This window comes from Hyaena hyaena, unplaced genomic scaffold (genome assembly GCF_003009895.1).
Source record: "Hyaena hyaena isolate Hyena2069 unplaced genomic scaffold, ASM300989v1 scaffold_670, whole genome shotgun sequence".
NCBI classification, from domain to species: domain Eukaryota; kingdom Metazoa; phylum Chordata; class Mammalia; order Carnivora; family Hyaenidae; genus Hyaena; species Hyaena hyaena.
The window spans coordinates 402423-421344 of record NW_024081306.1 but is presented as its reverse complement, the minus strand read 5'-3'; the positions used below and the strand labels follow the sequence as shown (position 1 = coordinate 421344).

The 18922-nt window shown below is 40.6% G+C and overlaps 1 protein-coding gene and 1 pseudogene across 2 annotated transcripts in view; both read right to left on the bottom strand.

The window, feature by feature from the left end:
- FAN1 (FANCD2 and FANCI associated nuclease 1) overlaps nucleotides 1-11486 on the bottom strand; it is a 31473-nt gene extending 19987 nt beyond the window's left edge. For both annotated transcript variants that reach the window (XM_039217190.1, XM_039217191.1), the window contains exons 1-4: nucleotides 11119-11486; nucleotides 9530-10945; nucleotides 7378-7518; nucleotides 5075-5276 (exon numbers count right to left, since the gene is read on the bottom strand). In XM_039217190.1, the coding sequence (XP_039073121.1) occupies nucleotides 5075-5276; nucleotides 7378-7518; nucleotides 9530-10793 (1607 nt within the window). In that variant the 5' untranslated portion in view covers nucleotides 10794-10945; nucleotides 11119-11486. The remainder of the gene's footprint in view (nucleotides 1-5074; nucleotides 5277-7377; nucleotides 7519-9529; nucleotides 10946-11118) is intronic.
- A 6676-nt stretch (nucleotides 11487-18162) lies between these two features.
- On the bottom strand, nucleotides 18163-18377 carry LOC120220163 (annotated as a pseudogene).
- Nucleotides 18378-18922: the final 545 nt, after the last annotated feature.

The window sequence follows — 18922 nt, the reverse complement described above, 5'->3', positions numbered from 1 at the left end:
CTGGCTGCCTGAATTATATTCAGGGCCACAGGAGCCCTCTAGCTTTCACAACTTGGATACCATCTTCAGCAGTGTTTCTCAGGGCACCTGGGTGGCTCAGTCAGTTGTTATCTGACTTTTGATTTTGGCTCAGGTCATGATTCGTGGTATTGGGCCATGCATCAGGCTCCGTGCTGATAGCACTGAGCCTGCTTGAGATTCTTTCTCTCCCTCTCTCTCTGCCCCTCCTGCACACACACACACTCTTTTTCTCTCTCTCTCAAAATATATAAATAAACATTTTTAAAAAAGTGTTTCTCAAACTTGGCACTACTGAGATCTGGACAGGGCAGTTCTTTCCTGGGAAGGAAGGTGCGGTTACAGGAGGGTATTCATTACAGGATACTCAGCAGCATCACTGGCCTCACTAAATGCCAGCAGTACCCACTTCCCTCTTCCATCATGACAATCAAAAATACCTCCGGATATTACCCAGATATCCCTGGAGAGCAAAGTCACACCCAGTTGAGAACCACTGGCGTGGAAGACCTCACTTTCCTCTCCATCCCACAAGCTATTAACCTAAAAGAGGTGCTGCACTTCTGGGAGTGTTGTAGAAATCAGTGCCACCATCAGAGATGTGAGGGGACAGGGGTAAGATTCCTATCACACCACCAGTTAATTGAGAACCACTCATCTACAGAGACTGATAAAAAGGGTCTAATTCCTCCATCTCCATTCAGAACCCCAGGGATGCAGTCGGCCAAGTCTGTGAGTTCAGAAGAAACTATTAAACACGGTAAAATGAACAGTGATTATCTACTGGGATTAAGAAAGTATAAATAATGTGCCTTTTTCTGTTTCTTCGTGATAACAGCAGAGTAAGATAACAATACACTGCCCTCACATGGGGCTGCCAGAGGCAGATTCCAGTGTGAGGCTCTACAATAAAATGAAAAAATAAAGTACAATATTGAAGGACAGTGACTTTAGTACAACTAAAATAGCCTTGAGAATCTTATGCTCCTACAAGTCTGAAGTTAGGGATAAAAAAAATTAATCTTATTTCTTTTATTTCTGTTCATATGCTTTGTGCTCATACTGAGAGAGGGCTGCTTGCTAATTTTAATGTCCACTTACTTATAAAATGTTATATAAGGTTAACATAAAATAATGAATACAATTATAGAAAGGACTTAGAATACAAGATACAAAATCAATTGTACAGAAATCTGCTGCATTTCTAATAACAATAATAAAGCAACAGAAAGAAATTAAGAAAACATCATTTACAGTGGCACCAAAAATAATGAGATACTGAGGAATAAACCTAACTGAAGAGGTGAAAGAACTGTACTCTGAAAACTATAAAACACTGATATAGAAATTGAAGAGATATTCCGGGGCGCCTGGGTGGCTTAGTCGGTTGAGCATCCGACTTTCACTTAGGACATGATCTCGCGGTTTGTGGGTTCGAGCCCCATGTCGGGCTCTGTGCTGACTGCCAGCGCAGAGCCTGGAGCCTGTTTCGGAGTCTGTGTCTCCCTCTCTCTCTGACCCTCCCCTGCTCACGCTGTCTCTCTCTCTCTCCTAGAAATAAATAAAAATATTTAAAAAAAAAAAAAAGAAATTTAAGAGATATTCCATGTTCATGGATTGGAAGAACAAATATTGTTAAAAGTCTGTAGTACCCAAACCAATCTACACGTTTAATGCAACTGCTGCCAAAGTACCAATAGCATTTTTCACAGAACTAGAACAAGCCTAAAATTTGTATGGAACCACAGAAGACCCCAAATAGCCAAAGCAATCTTGAAAAAGCAAAGCAAAGCTGGAGGCATCCATCACAATTGTGGAGTTCAAGTTATAGTACAAAGCTTTAGCAATCAGTAATCTCTACACCCAATGTGGGGCTCAAACAGCCCGAGATCAAGAATCCCATGCTCTACCAATTAAGCCAGTCAGGCACTGACAAACCCATAGTAATCCAAATAGTATGATACTGGCACAAAAACAGACACATAGGTCAACGGAACAGAACAGAAAACCCAGAAACAAACCTACAATGATATGGTCAATTAATCTTTGACAAAGCAGGAAAGAATATTCAATGGGAAAAAGTCTCTTCAACAAATGATGCTGGGAAAACTGGACAGCAAGATGCAAAAGAATAAAAAATAAGACCACTTCCTTACACCATACACGAAAATAAATTCAAAATGGATTAAAGACCTAAATGTGAGTCAGGAAACCATAAAAACCTTAGAGGAGACAGAGAGTAACCTCTCTGACATTGGCTGTAGCAATTTCTTACTAGCTATGTCTCCTGAGGCAAGGGGGAAAAAAGCAAAAATAAACTACTGGGACTACATCAAAATGAAAAACTTCTGCACAGCAAAAGAAATATTCAACTAAAAGACAATCTATGGAATGGGAGAAGATATTTGCAAATGTCCTATCAAATAGTTAGAATCCAAAATCTATAAAGAACGTACAAAACTCAATACCCAAAAAATAAATAATCCAATTTAAAAATGAAATGAAGACATGAACAGACATTTCGCCAAAGAAGACATTCAGATGCCCAACAGACACATGAAGAAAAGCTCATCATCACTTACCATCAGGGAAACGCAAATCAAAACTACAATGAGGGCACCTGGATGGCTCAGTCGGTTAAGCTTCCAACTCTTAGTTTCAGTTCTGGTCATGATCTCACGGTTTTGTGAGTTCAAGCCCCACATCAGGCTCTGTGCTGACAGCATGGAGCCTGCTTGGTATTCTTTCTCCCTCTCCCTCCCTCTCTGTCTCTCTGCCCCTCCCCTACTCATTCTGTCTCCCTCAAAATAAGTAAAGAAACTTAAAAAAACAATGAGCTATCACCTCACACCTGTCAGAATGGCTGAACTCAACCATACAAGAAACAACAGGTGTTGGTGAAGATGTGGAGAAAGGGGAGCTCTCCTGCACTGTCAGTGGGAATGCAAAGTAGTGCAGCCACTCTGGAATAGAGTATAGAAGTTTCTCAAAAAGTTAAAAATAGAACTAGACTGAGATCCAGCAACTGCACTACTAGGTATCTACCCAAAGAATATAAAAATACTAATTCAAAAGGATATATATGTACCCTGTTGTTTACTGAAGCATTATTTACAATAACCAACTTATGGAAGCAGCCCGTGTCCATCAACTGATGAATGAATAAAGACGTGATGTATACAATAGAATATTATTCAGCCATAAAAAATAATGAAATCTTGCCATTTGCAACACTGTGGGTGGAGCCAGAGAGTATAATGATAAGTGAAATAATTCAGCCAGAAAAGACAAATACCATGTCATTTCACACATATGTGGAATTTAAGAAATAAACAAGCAAAGGGGAAAAAATAAGACAGGGAGGTACAAATCAGGAAACAGACTCTTAATTACAGAGAACAAACTGATGGTTACCAAAGAGAAGTACGGGGATGGGTTAAATATGTAATGGGGATTAAGGAGGGCACTTGTGATGAGCACCAGGGGGTGTTGGTGTTGTATAGAAATGTTGAATCACCATATTGTACACCTGAAACTAATAGAATACTGTTAACTGACTGGAATTAAAATAAAACTTTAAAAAAATTAAAAAGAAAGGACTTAGAAGAGATTTAACAAGGGGCACATGGGTGGCTCAGTCAGTTAAGCATCCAACTTCAGCTTAGGGCATGATCTCATAGTTCATGGGTTCGAGCCCCACATCGGGCTCTGTGCTGACAGCTCAGAGCCTGGAGCCTGCTTGAGATTCTGTGTCTCCCTCTTTCTCTGCCCCTTTCCCACTCACAGTCTGTTTCTGTCTCTCTGTCTCTCTCAAAAATAAACAAACATTAAAAAGAAAAACATTTTAAAAAATAAACATTTAAAAAAATTTTTAATAATAAAAAAGATATTTAACATACCACAACCATGAGGGTTTTATAATCTTAAAGCCAATTAACTATAAATATATAATTTAAATATTTTTTAAAAAGATAAAATATAAACTTTTTGAAGTGTTAGTAGTGACAATTTTCTTAATAATGCATGCCTTGTTTATACCTATGTTTTACAAAAGATTAGTATTTATAGTATCTTCCTAACAAAGACGGGCTCTTGGCAGGTAACAGCTGAAAGTTACCTGTGCACAAGCACATGTATATCTGTGTGTGTATTCAGATATACACAACATATATATTATACAAAATAAATAACACTGACAGTTTTAAAGTATTTTCAAAAGCATCACTCACTTCCTCCTCACCAATTCCAGAACAGTGCACCTCCAGATTAAAGTTACTATAGTTGTATTTTATAGATAATGTGAGCAGAAGAAATAACTTCTCAAAGTTTTCAGTTTTTTTCCGAAACTGAAACAGTTCAAGGCCTTCACAAAAGCTAAAGAGGCGTGCCTGGGTGGCTCAGTTGGTTAAGCATCAAACCCTTGATTTCAGCTCAGGTCATGATCTCACAGTTCATGACATCAAGCCCCACACAGGGTTCTGTGCCGGCAATATGGAGCCTGCTTGGGATTCTCTCTCCCTCTCTCTGTGTCTCTACCCCTCCCCCACTAATGCTTGCCTGTGCTCTCCCTCTCTCTCTCTCAAAATAAATAAACATTAAAAAAAACGCAAAAGAAACAAAACAGTCTTTAGTAAATTTTATGTCTAAACTCAAGAATATTGCCTATTAAGACTGACAGATAACACTTCAATAAAAAGTTGACTAAAATAAACATTTGACTGAATAGTTTACCTTTAAATCCTGTAGGAACAGTAGCTAAAACTCTATTTTTCTTGAATAATAAAACACTAGAATTTACTAAAGGCCTGTTGCCTCCTGATTTTTCTTGGTCCTAGAAATTTCTTGGGCCAACTATAGTACTACAAGAATTATAAACAATAAACCAAGAAAGAATCTAGGCTATTGAAATAAGCCTTGTAATACTCTTTTGACTTCTCAATCTAACTTCAACTGAAACAAGTAATTATAGTTTTAAAAAATGTACTATCTGTTATAATAAGTTAATACATGCTATCAACATTTTAAATGTTTTTACTGTTACAACACTCAACAAAACCTTTTTAATATCACGGCACCGATTCCGGTCTGATTCTTGCCCCAAGTGCAGACTGAAGGCTGTTTGGCCAATTTGAGAAAGGCGTCCACGAGCTGCTGTTTCTGTCCATTGGGATTCACCAAGTGGAAGGTCTTGGCCAGGGTTTTTAGTTCAGGAGCAGAAAGCAGTTCAAGCACTTCAGAGAGTTCTTGCAACTCAGACTCTGAAATGGATTTAAAAAAAAAGTTAAACATGGTTTTAAGGAATTTTACTATTTTCTAGCTCCGTTTACTTTAAGAAGAATGAAACTTAGGTTATATACAAATATAATTAAATTCTACTGCAGAAATTGTAATTAATTTGCCAAAGCAATTATTAAAAAATATGAAGGGGCCCTTCGGTGGCCCAATTGGTTAAGCGTCTGGCTCTTGATTTTGGCTCAGATCATGATCTCACGGTTTGTGAGGCTCTGTGTTGACAGCCTGGAGCATGCTTGGGATTCTCTCTCCCCACCTCTTGGTCCCTCCCCCTCTCATCCCCTGTACACATGCACACCTGCTCTCTCTCAAAATAAATAAACACATAAAAAAAAAGAATATGGACAATAGATACCTCATAAAAACTATAAATTAATAGAATTTCTCACTAAAAAAAGTAAAATCTGAATAAAATAAAGACACATATGGATAGCCATTATGGCTTGCACATCCTCCTTAAAACTCATTGGTATATTTGCTCTCAGATTACAAAGTCTTCAACTGGGCCTCTCCCAAAGCTGACCATCAGCTCTCTTCCCTCCCCACAGGCCTCTTCATGGGTTCACTCACTCAACATACACGGACATGTCTGCCATTATAGGCCCCAGACACCATCCCAGACCCAAGGTTGCAGCTGAATCAGACCCAGCTGGTATCTGCCTTCAAGGCATTTACAGCTTAGGGCAGTGCCTTTTTCCTCCAGCAAGTACTTAGTGGGTGTACACCGCATGCCAAGTAATCTTCTATGGCCCTGGGCACACTACAATGATCAAACCAAGTCCTGGCCCAAAAGGAGCTCAACTCCTAGCATAACAAGCATATATATATGTCAGGTGGGGATAACTGTTATAAAGAAAAATAAAACTGGCTATGACAAAGTGAACCTGGCAGGGAGCCTGGCTATATACACAGGGTGGTCAGGCAAATGTCTGATGAGGTGATACAGAGCACAGCTGGATGAAATGAGCCGTGCGGTGGCAAGTACAAGGCTCTGAGAGAGAAGCGCACTCAGCATGCTGAAGAACACCAAGGAGAGCTCTGTGGCCGTGACAGAGCAGGAGGGGCAGCCACAGCCAGGTCCCACAGGGTTGTGCAGATCGAGGGCAAGACTCAGACTTGATTGAGTGCAACAGTGAGCCACTGGGGTTCTGGTTTTGCTGCTTAAAGTTGTTTAAAGGTCACCTGGCATGGCTGTTAATCTTGTGGATTTATGAATCTGCATCAAATCCTCCAGGTGGGGACAGGAGCTCTCAGGTGACCCTATGGTGCTGACGGGTGGGAAGCAGTGCTCCAAGCAGGTCCCAAGTCCCACTGCCTAATCCTTTACATTCAAGCCTCTTCACTGAGCCTCTATGCCTTTCTCCCAGGTCCGCCGCATCACCTAACCTCACTTTACTAACTGCTCTCTACTACAAACTGCCACACAGAAACCACCCGGCTCTTGCTTGTTTTGCTCATTTCGGTCTACACTGTCACAACTACCCAAGACTCACATTCTTCCTCCACCTATGTTTCCAGTTCAACACTGTATTCAGTATAGGTAGGTGCTTAATGAACGCTACTGATGAGACAACCACAGTCATCTAAGAGTCTCACAGGCTTAAATCAATAAATTTCTGAGGCAATGAACTTATAAACTGTAAGAGCTGTTTATATATGCATGCATGTGGCGGTAGATGAAGCTTTTAGAGTTAATATTAACATCAAGCAAACCAGCTTTACTTTATCACAAAGATGAGGCATCTGAATGAGTCAGGTTCTTGCTGGAAGGTGAGGGCTGAGAAGGAATGAGTTTCTTCGGTGGCCACAGCCACCTACCTAGCCAGAGGGGACTTTATCGTCCTAAATATGAAACAGCCAAGAAAACAACAGGTAGTCTTCACCCAGGCTAAGACTGGCTTTCGCATGAATAATCTGTTGTCCTAAGGTTAAAAATTCAATTAAAAAAAATTACTATTTACCAGGCACCAACCAGGAGATGCCAGCACACTCATATCACCATCGTTCTGCAGGAACTTAGTTATTCATGTCATAATTTCATTTTACTTTTCCTTTGACTAATCATACCTGTCTGCAGAAAGCCTGCTTGTTGCAATTCTCCAATCACAGGTGTTAAGTCAGGGGCAATCTCTTCATATTCCAATTTATTCATCTTAATCCAGCCAAATTTACGTTGAAAAAGTCTTACATATAACTTCTGACCACTAACTGCAAGAAAAATAATGAAAAATATTATCTCTCTTCTCAAAACAAAAGTGAATACAAATATTCACTCTTTAAAACTGAGTACAACATATTCTATTAGAAATACACTTATGCTCACTCAACTGATCACCCAAGAACATCTTTTTCTTCCTTTGGAAGATACAATTTATTCCATATAGAAGTCCCCATGGAGATGTCTCCTTATGTGCCTGTCACCTTAGGACAGTAAGAACATCCAAGATGGCACCAGCCCTGCCACTTGTGAATTATACAAATCTAGGAAACTTACCAAGACTCCATTTTCTCTTCTGTTAAAAAAGTGGGGGAGGGAGGGGGCAATAACACCTTCTTCCCAATGTTGCTGAAAAGATTAAACAAGATGAAGCATTCGATGATTGGTGTATAAACAACTAAAACGTTCCAAAGTTGGTCATGATTATTGGCCATTTTAAAGCTTCTAAGAACAGACAATAAACTATTTGTAAAAAAAAAAAAAAAAACAAAACAAAACAAACTTCTAAGAACAAGGTTTCCCATTGTCTATTTTTACTCCATCAGAGAACCCCTACCCAGAATTCCAGTTATTTTGTTCTCTGCTTTCAGCTTAATATGCATGATTCTATTGTTGGTGAAAAGAATCTGAAAAGACTTTCAAAATATGTCTAGCGTTGGTAAGGTAGCCATCTCTAACTTGATGATCTTGGCCAACTTATTTAACTAGCCTGGTCAGTTTTCCTGTTATCTGGATTATCTTCAAATTTCTGCCGATTCGAAAATGGTGTAACTGTATCTTCAACTCCCCCCCCCCCTTTTCTTTAAAGAGGCAAACTCAATTAGCAGCACTTATTTTCACACAGAAACATTGCAAATGATTCCCTGTGGGGAACCATATGCAAGGATCTGCAGAAATTCCATTGGGGGAACTATTCATACTTCTCAGTTATACAGGAGCACAGAGCCATGGACCACTCAAACGCCACGTGTATACAACCAGCACCCAACCAAAGATCTGTGACTTCTGTGGACAGAAGAGTCGACGTGGTGTCATTTTTATGCCCACACTCTGGTGAGGACAGCACAAGTAGAGATGGAGGCTGTGAGGATAATTAATGCAACTGTGCCTAGAGAAGTATCACTCACATGTCAAAGCAATACAAAGAATACCGTAACTCCATTGTGTGAATTTAAAACAAAAGCCCTTCTCTTGAACATTCCTGGCAATGTTTAAGATTTTTTTTTAAACTCTACTGAAGAGTCAAACCTGACTATACAAATTATGAGAAGTCAGGGTAGCCCCCAAGTAAGCTTTTCCTACCTCAGAAGGGACTCAATTCCATAAAGCCATCATGGCCCCTCGGATTAGCAATGTAACAAGGGTGGCTTTTGCTTCAAATCTGCACTATGGGCTCAGAGCCACCACTGGCTGCCAAGGAACTAAGGCATAAACCATTATTTTTAAATGTGCCAATTTAGCCTGAAAGTTTCCAATTCCTCCACACTCTGACCTTAAAAGGCAGAGTCAAAAAACCTAAAATTGGAGGAAAAAATAGGCCTTAATATACTTTGGGTTTGTTCTTGCCTGTATTTTACTTCATTTTCATTTTTGAGAAAATGGTGTGTAAAAACAATAAAACCTAAATTAAGCTTGATTACATGCTCAAAAGCAAAGCATACTTTTCTAAGTCACAAAGTTATTTTTTTTTAACCTGGAAAAGACTGTCTTACAACCATCAAATACACATATAAAGGAAAAACAGATGCTTCCATTATAACCAAAGTACAGCTTATAAGGATGATACTGCAGAAGCAGACATCACTGGACACAAAATCTTTTTCATGCATGTTCTTCTCAAACCTTGTGGCTGGCTGATTCCCAGGAGCATTCCTGGGCATGCTCACATTCCACACAGAGGACTCACAGAACCACACTGACTCCTTGTGGTCATTAGGTTACTGCCCAAATCAGGACAGCAAACAGAAAACAAAAACTTGGAAGCACATGAGCTTGAGATACCTGATAATTGATAAAATTTAGTAACAATTCCCCTCTCATGTTCATCAAAGAGCATCTTATCTTCTTCATTCTCAAATACAGCTTTCAGCACCACGAGGAAACTCCGAAGGTAATAAGGATGACTTGGTGGTACTGTAATTGTTTTATCAGGAATATCACAGCTTGATCCCTGCTCCAAAGGGTTTTTGCAAGTGATTTCATTCTTTAAGTCACTGTCACCTTCCAGAGGAAGGTCCTGGATGTTATGCCCTTCAGAATCATCACGTGTAGAAGTATGAGATTTTGCCTCCCAATCTGACAACTGTGTTTTAGCTTCTGAAGCAACAGTCACTTTTACTTCTTCACAACTACCTGCCTCACATTTTTCAATATCTTTACCATCTACTCCTTTGATGCTCTCCCACTTTGCAAGACTGTCCTCTGAAGTAGACTTCAAGGTATTCCCAAGAGTTAAATCTGGTGACAGTAAAACAGCAGCATTATCTGAGAAGGCAGGGGTAAGGGGTGATCTCCCATATTCCTGGGTAACCTTTTGACCTTCAACTTCCATTATTTTAGTCCCTTCTACAGTATGTTCAGGAGTATTCTGTTCCTTAAGAGAATCACAGGCAAACACATTCTCCTTCTGAGAACTGTTCTCCAAAATTTGATCCTTGTCCTCAATCTCTGAACAGTTATCAACTGGAGTCCTAACCACTGTGGATGAGGAACTCCGTGGATTCTTATTGGCAAATTCCTCATTCTTATCTATTGCTCTTTTAGCCTCTGTGTATCTTCTGGACAATTTAGATGACAGGCTTCCCAAAGAAATGACTTTCACATTATGCTGTCTCAACTTATCTTGATTTTTGCACCCCAAGTAGTCATTATTTTTAAAGTAGGGGCTGGTCTGCTGTTTTACGCCCATTTTTACTGAGTCACTTTGGTCAGGGGTTAAACTTATCTTTGATGGTGGCAACTTTTCTGGAGTTACATCTTCTAAGACAACATTGGTTAAATCTATTGTGGGCACATTTGAATTTGTTAAGCCAACACGCCTCTGATCAACTGGAGTGATGTCATCATTGTTAGCACACTTTTCATCAAGATGTCGGTTTAAGTCGTATCTCTGCACCATTTTACTACAAATGGGGCAGGCAAGTTTAGCAGGTGGTACATTGTTAAAAAATGAAATAATAGAGTTGCAGTCTCTTTTTTTAGTTTTACTGGTTGATAAACTTCTACAAGGTCTTTTCTTCGCAGGAGGTTTCCCTTCTGACATCATGAGTATTAGAAAAACTGGGTGCTTCCAGTAATAAAATCCAGGATATCACTGGGGAAAGACAGCAATGGTTTACTTTTACTTCCCTGTCTTGAAATAATACAAAGTGGGATTCTATTTGACTTCATGTTTTTCATTTGGTCAATTTCTTCTTCCTACAAAATAAAACACATGTGGATTAAAAACATTTTAATGAATTCAACAACAGAGTGGAAAACAGTAAAACGTGCAATGGCAGTATCCTTTGGGATAAGGAAAATCGTAGGCTTGGGATAGAAGACCCAAGGCTCTCTCCTAGCTCTACACGCAATCTCCGTGTGACCCTTACCCGTAAAATGACGGCGTTGGGCTCCGCAGGAATAATTTCTAAGACTTCTTAAGGTCTAAAATTACCCATTTTTTAAAAGGGAATAGTTGACTATTCCAGATCCCCTTTGAAAACCACTGCATCAGTAGCTTTTTGGGGCCAGAGAATGTCTATCTGCGTGATCCCCAGAGTCACTCCGTCCTCAGTGCCCTGCACGGAGAAATTCCACCAAGTCACGGGCATCTGTCAACACGCACGGGTCCCCAGTGCAGCTCCGGCCACCGCACCTCTGAGGCCCGGTAGAGAGCGGTCCCACGGGAGCCGCGTGCGCGCACCTGGGACGCGCACCTGGGCTCCGCCACGGCGCCCGCCCTGCAGCCCTCCTTCGCCCTCCCGCTCTCCCAGCCGCCTCTAGCCGCCCGCACTCTCCCCTCCCGCGCGCGGCGCCCGCCACCCCAGCGGCCGCCCCGCGTCTCCCACCGGGCTCCGCGCGTCCAGGCATTCCCAGCCGATCCCCGCGTCTCGGCTCGCCACAGGCCCGGCAAGTGGAGGCCCGAATGATCGATCCCTCTTTCCTTCCAGGTGTCCATCCAGAGTGACCGAAGCTGGCCGAGCGGTCCGGGGAGGCTCGGGCACCTCCTCCCTCCACGCCTGGAGACCCCTGCATGTGCGCTCGGAGGGAGTCCCTGGCCTCCGTCGGTGGGAAGGTTGTCCGTGGAGGGCGCCCTCAGTGTCCGAGCGAACAGATGCGCACGGGGGCTCCACCGACCCGGCGCCCGCGAGTCCGCGCGGTGGGCTCAGCAACGCGCTGAGCATGCCCGAAGATGTGCGGCTCGCCGCCTTCCTAGATGTGAATAATAAAACGTAGTCAAGTAGGCAGGGAGTAGCGAATTTGGGGTGTTCGTTACTTCCGCTTTTCATACGGCTTAATTGTGAAGTCATGCACTTTAATAACGTATAGCAATAGCTGTTTAATAACGGAGATTTGTAACTGAAACATAAAGTGTATCACTCAGCTCTTCAGCACGTTTACCAGCTGGTTCCAGCATCCCCAAGAATTAGTCAGAATGTTAAGCTTTCTGAGCACAGGGGCCGTTTTACTGGTGTGGTCCTTTACCAGTGCTTACCACAGTGGCCAGCACTGTGTAATTACTCTGTAAATACATATAGAGTGAATGCATGGATAAATGAACACGCCAAAGAGAAGAGGGACAGGAATAGGGAATTCATCAACAAATATGTATTGAGTGCCTAAGTCATGTCAGGTATTATTCTTAATGCTCCAAATATGGCAGTGAACAGAAATGAGGAATAAGGGGTGGGGGAAATCCCTGCCTTCATGGAGAATATATTCTGGTGGAGAGAGACAAAACAATAAATGGTTATGTAGCAAATTAAGAGCGAGTGTTTCAAAGAGAAAACTGGGAACATCAGGGTGAGGATGGAGAGGAGAATTACCGTATGAAAGAGTGGTAAGGAAAGGCTTCATGGAAAAGGTAATCTTTGAGCAGACTTGAAGGAAGTGAGGCAGTCAATACTTGAAGAAAGAGAACTGTAGGCAGATGAACAGCAGCTTCTCCCTGAGGTAGACACTTGCCTAGCAAAAACGCCAAGAAGGCCAAGACAACTCACTAGAACAGAAGGGAAGTGAGAGAGGGCAGATTATGTAGGGTAACAAACATTTTCTGTAAAGGGCCAGGTAGTAAATATTTTAGACTTTGCTGGCCATAGGGTCTCTGGTCACACTGCTGTTGTAGTGCGAAAGCAGCCATAGACAATATGTAACAGAAGAGTGTGTGGCTGTGTTCCAATAAAACTTTTTTTACAAATAGCTGACCAGATTTGGCCTCTGGCTATAGTCTGCTGGCCTTTAATAAAAGGCCTTGCTGGTAAAGGATGTAAGGTATGACGGAAGGAAAAAACTTTGGTCTATCAACTAGGATGGAGTTTAGTTTCAAACATGTGTCTTAGTCCACTCAGGCCACTTACGGACTGGATGGCTTATACATAATAGAAATTTATTACTCACATTTCTATTGGCTAGAAGACCAAGATCAGGGTGCCGGCATGGTCAGGTGCTTCTTCTGGATCCCAGGCTTCTTGTATCCTCACATGGTGGAAGGGGTTAGGGAGTCCTGTAGGGTCTGTTTTATAAGAGCGCTGATCCCATTCATGAGGGCTCTAGTCTCATGACACAATCACTTCCCACAGGCCCCATCTCCTAACACCGTTACATTGGAGTTTGGCATTTCAACCTGAATTTAGGGGTAAGAGAGGAAGGGCAGACACGAATGCTCAGACCGTGACAACATGTAAGTTTGAAATGCCAATTAGACATCATTGTGGATGAAAAGACACTTGGATTTACTAATTAAATCAGATCAAGAAATAAAAATTTGGGAGTCATCAGAGTTTAGACAGTGTTAATGGCACAAAATATATGACACCAATGAATGACTACAAATAGAGAATTAAAAGGTCAGGAAGGCTTGGGGCACCCGGATGACTCAGTCAGTTAAGCTGTTGACTCTTGGTCTCTGCTCAGGTCATGATTTCAGTTTATGAGTTTGAGCCCCGCATTGGTTGAGCTCCTCGCTGATAGCACAGAGCCTGCTTGGGAGTCTCTCTGTCTCTGTCTCTCTCTCTCTCTCTCTGCCCCTCCTTCTCCCTTTCAAAATAAATACATAGGGGCGCCTGGGTGGCTTAGTCGGTTAAGCAGCCGACTTTCGCTTTAGGTCATGATCTCGCGGTTCGTGGGTTCGAGCCCTCCGTCGGGCTCTGTGCTGACTGCCAGCTCAGAGCCTGGAGCCTGCTTCAGATTCTGTGTCTCCCTCTCTCTCTGACCCTCCCCTGCTCATGCTGTCTCTCTCTCTCCTAGAAATAAATAAAAAAACATTAAAAATTTAAAAAAAAATAAATAAATAAATACATAAACTTTTTAAAAAAAATCTATGAAAGTTCAGGAAGACTTAACACTGCAATAGAAAGAGAGTGAGCCAGCAAAGGAGTCTGAGAAGTTACCAGCGAGGAAGAAGGAAAACAGCTTGCAGAAAACCAAGCGAATGATGTGTGTTGAGAATTGGGGGGTATCAGATGCAACAAGAATGGAAGCAAGATGAATGTTAAGAACAACCATTATATCTAGCAATGTGGAAGGCATTTGGTAACTTTGACAAAAGCTATTGTTGTCGAACAGTGAAATGAATAGGATTCAGGAAAGAACGGGGAGACAGGAATTGGAGACAATGCAGGAACCCATTGAGCCTGTTGGTATGAAGATTCTTTTAAGCTGAAGACATCAGTGAATACAGAAAGAAGCCTTTTTGGAGCTTCCCTTATCTGACTCCAAGAGATGTCTAGGAAGTAAGGCTGCCATAAATTCCTTTTTTGAGGGGTAGACGGAGGTGGGCTTTTATTACCAGGAAGGAGAGCTGGAGTATATCTACCATAAATTCACTCTCCAGGGGAATCTTATGGCCATGAACATGGATAAACCACCCACACCTGCATGAAAAAGCATTAGCACAAACTTCCTTATCTCCCATTTGTTCTAGAAACCCAGGTTCTCTTCCCCAAAGGCCTTTTCTACCCCCTTCTTTTTCTCTGCTAACTTTAACCAATTATTAAGCTTCTTTTGTAAGCTCCCATTTGAATAATTTTTCCTTTCAATCTTCTTTTGTCAGTTTAATTCACAGGCTCCCAGACAATAAACCTGAGAGGGGAGAGGAAAAGTTTTTCCTCTCCAACGACAGTAAATGTAGAGGTTTTGTAGTGAAGGAGAGCAGAGAACTATAGCAGAGCTAAAGCGGTAGGTGAGGTTGAGTTTTTGTTTATTTAATACGGAAAAATAACAATGTGTTATATGCTGATAGGAATGTTCAGGTGGAGTAAAATCTGAAGCAGGAGAGAGACAGGAGATTTGCTGAAGGAATATTCTTAGGTAGGTGAGGGGATAGGATATAGGTCACAAGTAAAGCGGTTGGCCAAGTAATGAAATAGCACAGCACAACAAAATCCCAAAGTATTTATGGGAATGCAATAAATCCAGTACCCAACATAGTAAGTGTTGTAGGGTACTGAGGGAAATCTGACTATTCAATAAACGGTTTTTGAGAATAGGTTACATATGTGGAAAAATGAAATTAGATCCCTACCTCACACCAAATAAATACACAGATTAAGGGTAAATAGATTAAACTAACAATTGTGAAAAGCAAAACTTCAAAACTTTGAGAATATAGGCATTCCTCAGAGATATAGGTTTGGTTCCAGATCACCAAAATAAAGTGACCATCACAATAAAGCAAATCAAATGAATTTTTTGGTTCCTTGGTGCATGTAAAAATTATGTTTACATGACACTGCAGTCTATTAAGTGTGCAACAGCATTATGTCTAAGAAAAACATGTAATACCTTAATTTAAAAATACTTGGGGACACTGGGTGGCTCAGTCAGTTCAGCGTCTGACTTTGGCTCAGGTCATGATCTTGCAGTTCATGAGTTTATAGCCCTGTGTCAGGCTCTGAACTGATAGCTCAGAGCCTGGAGACTGCTTCAGATTCTGTCTCTCTCTCTCTGTCTCTGCCTTCCCCAACCTGCGCTCTGTCTCTATCAAAAATAAATAAACATTTAAAAATTAAAAAAAAAAATACTGTTGGGGCACCTAAGTGGTTCAGTCAGTTAGGCATCTGACTCTTGATTTTGGGCTCAGGTAGTCATTCATGCTCATGGTTTGTGAGCCCTGTGTCAGGTTCTGTGCTGACAGTGTGGAATCTGTTCAGACTCTCTCTCTCTCTCTCTCCCTGCCCCTTCCTCACTTGCATGCTCTCTCAGAATAAGTAAACATTAAAAAGTATTTTTAAAAATTCTAACCATCATCTGATCTTTCAGTGAGTCATAATCACTGATCACAGATAACCATAATAAATACAATAATGAAAAAGTTTGAAAAATTGTGAAAATTACCAAAATGTGATCCAGAGACATGAAATGAGCAAATGCTATAGACTTGCTTAACACAAGGCTGCTACAAACCTTCAATTTCTAAAAAAAAAAAAAAAAAACCACACACACACACAAACTCCCTCTCTCTCTCTCTCTGCCCCTCCCCCACTCACTCTGTCTCTCAAAATAAATGAATGTTAAAAAAAAAAAGAGAGAGACAAAGAGAAAATGAATAACAAAATGGTAAAACCAAATCCAATCAAACCAATAATTACATTAAATGTGCACGGACTAAAATATCCAATTAAAAGATAGAATTTGTCAGCTTAGACTTAAAAAGCAATTCCTAACTCATGACATATAAGAGCCACAGGTAATTGGAAAGTAAGAGAATTGAAAAAAGATGTATGTATTATTCAAACAATAATCAAAAGAGCCATAGTATTATATTGAAAGTAGACTTCAAGACAGAGAGTATTACTATCACCAGTCTGGGAACTAAACAGACATGACAACTACATGCAGTAAGGGATCTGGGAGTTACTGATCTTGGACAGGAGGAAAAGAGCTAGAAAGTACATTATTGGGACAAGTGATAAAATCTGAATATGGACTGTGGATTAATAGCATTGTATTGATGTTTAATTTCCTGATTTTGATAATTATATTGTGGTTATATACTAGTGAATATTCTTTTTAATTATTATTTAAAATGCTTATTTTTGAGAAAGAGAGAGAGAGAATGCACATGCATGAACTGGAGAGGGTCAGAGAGAAGGGGACAGAGGATCCAAGGCAGGCTCCACACTGATGCATTAAGCCCAATGCAGGGTTTGAACTCACATGCCAGATCATGACCTGAGCCAAAGTCAGACGTTCAACTGACTGAGCCACCCAGGCACCCCTAATTATTTTTAAGTAAGTTCTATGCCCATTGTTGGGCTTGATCTCATTACCATGAGATCAACTCACATGTCCTACTGACTGAGCCAGCCAGGTACCCCTATTATTGAATATTCTTAGGAAATACATACTGAGGCATTTAGGTGAAAGAAAGGGTCATGATGTCTCTTCTCAAACTGTTCAGGAAAAAAAATAGTAGAGCAAATGGAGCTGAATTTACTAGAATTTTGCTGCAACTTTAAAATATAAAAATAAAAAAGTTAAAAATGATACAGAGAAAATGCTCTATCTTATTAGCAGAGAAACATAAATGAAGACCACATAGGTATACCATTTTATACCCAGCATAAAGGCAAGGTATTTTTTAAATCCTGCCAATGCTAAGTCTGACAAGGATACAAGTAAGTCCTACTACTTTCAAAAACAAGTTGCAGGTTATCTTTTGCACTTTCTACCCTATAATTCTATTCTTAAGGATATTAGAGGCTAGAGCATAAGAGTAACCCTGTGTGGGAACAGGATGTTCAAAACAGCATTGTTCCTAATAGCATAAAAAGAAACAAATGTCTTCATGTGAGTGTGTAAATATAATTGTGGTAGATGCATACATATACTATGTGAATGAGGAAATCAACAATGAAAAAGCAACTGTAGATGAGTACATAGTGTTATATTTTCATAAAACTCAAGTACTATTGAAGTAAACAATGGATGAAGAGATGTATATGGTCAAATACATACAAATGTAAAGGAATGATGAACACAACTCAGAACCATGGTTTCCTCTTTTTTAAATTTTTATTTTTTATTTTAGAGAGAGGTGGGGTGGGGGGGTAGAGGGGGTGAATCTTAAGCAGGCTTCACACCCAGCACAGAGCCCAACATGGGGCTGTATCCCGTGATCATGTTCTGAGCCAAAATCAAGAGTCAGATGCTCAACCGACTAAGCCACCAGGCACTCTGGTTTTCTCACTTCTTTACATATGTGAAGCAGATGAAGGGCACCACTGAGTACTGTTTTTTGAGTTTTTAAAATGCTTATTTTTTAAAGTAATCTGCACCTAATGTGGGGCTCAAATCTACAGCCCTGAGATCAAGTCCCAGGCTCTGACTGAGCCAGCCTGGTGCCTGTTTTGTGATTTTAGAGAAAGGGTGGTTTCTTCAATGTTTTGTTTTTCATAATTGAAGTATTTTTATTTATGTATGATGAGTTGGGATTAAGGTAGGTAGGTATCTTGGATGATCCATTCAAAGAGGTTCACTGAATCTAACTTAATGAAGCCTATATCCTTCATGAACTGATGGAAACACTGGCGGCACACATTGAAGCCGTATTGCTGGATCACACAGTGCCGGTGTGAGCGGATGTGGCAAGATGAGAACCCAGGCCAAATTTCCTCAGGTGGCTCCAGAAGAGGTGTTGGTGACCCATCTTACTCTCTCAGGTGCAGCAAGGCAAAAACAAAAAAGTCCCCAATGTTATATTATGCTTCTAATTTATATAGAAAATGTATGTAAATATCCTACCAGAATATACACTTCATAGCTTTAAGAATGGTTCTGTTCCGTTATATCCCTGGTACCTATGATATTGCCTGGCAAAGTAGGTGTATAGAAGGACTATAATTTTTTAGAATGTGTCAAATATCACATAAAAAACCAATGAACAGATACACCTCACCTGGGGGTGAGGGGGGAGAAACGAAGATAAAAGTGATTCTATGTAAACATCAAACTGCCCTTGGACAGATAAGGTGAATCACTTCGGGATCAAACATTCTGATCTTGACAAATCATTATGAAAGAGACTCAAGGGAAAGAGAACTAAGCTAGCAGTAGAATGAGGACTAGCAAGCTGAATTTAAAAGAAAAGCAGAACTCTTAGAGGCATATAATACTCCAATCACCACTAAAATGAAATGACACTTTCAACTAAGGCTGGAGACCTAAAGACACAATAGCGAACTCTCCTGAATA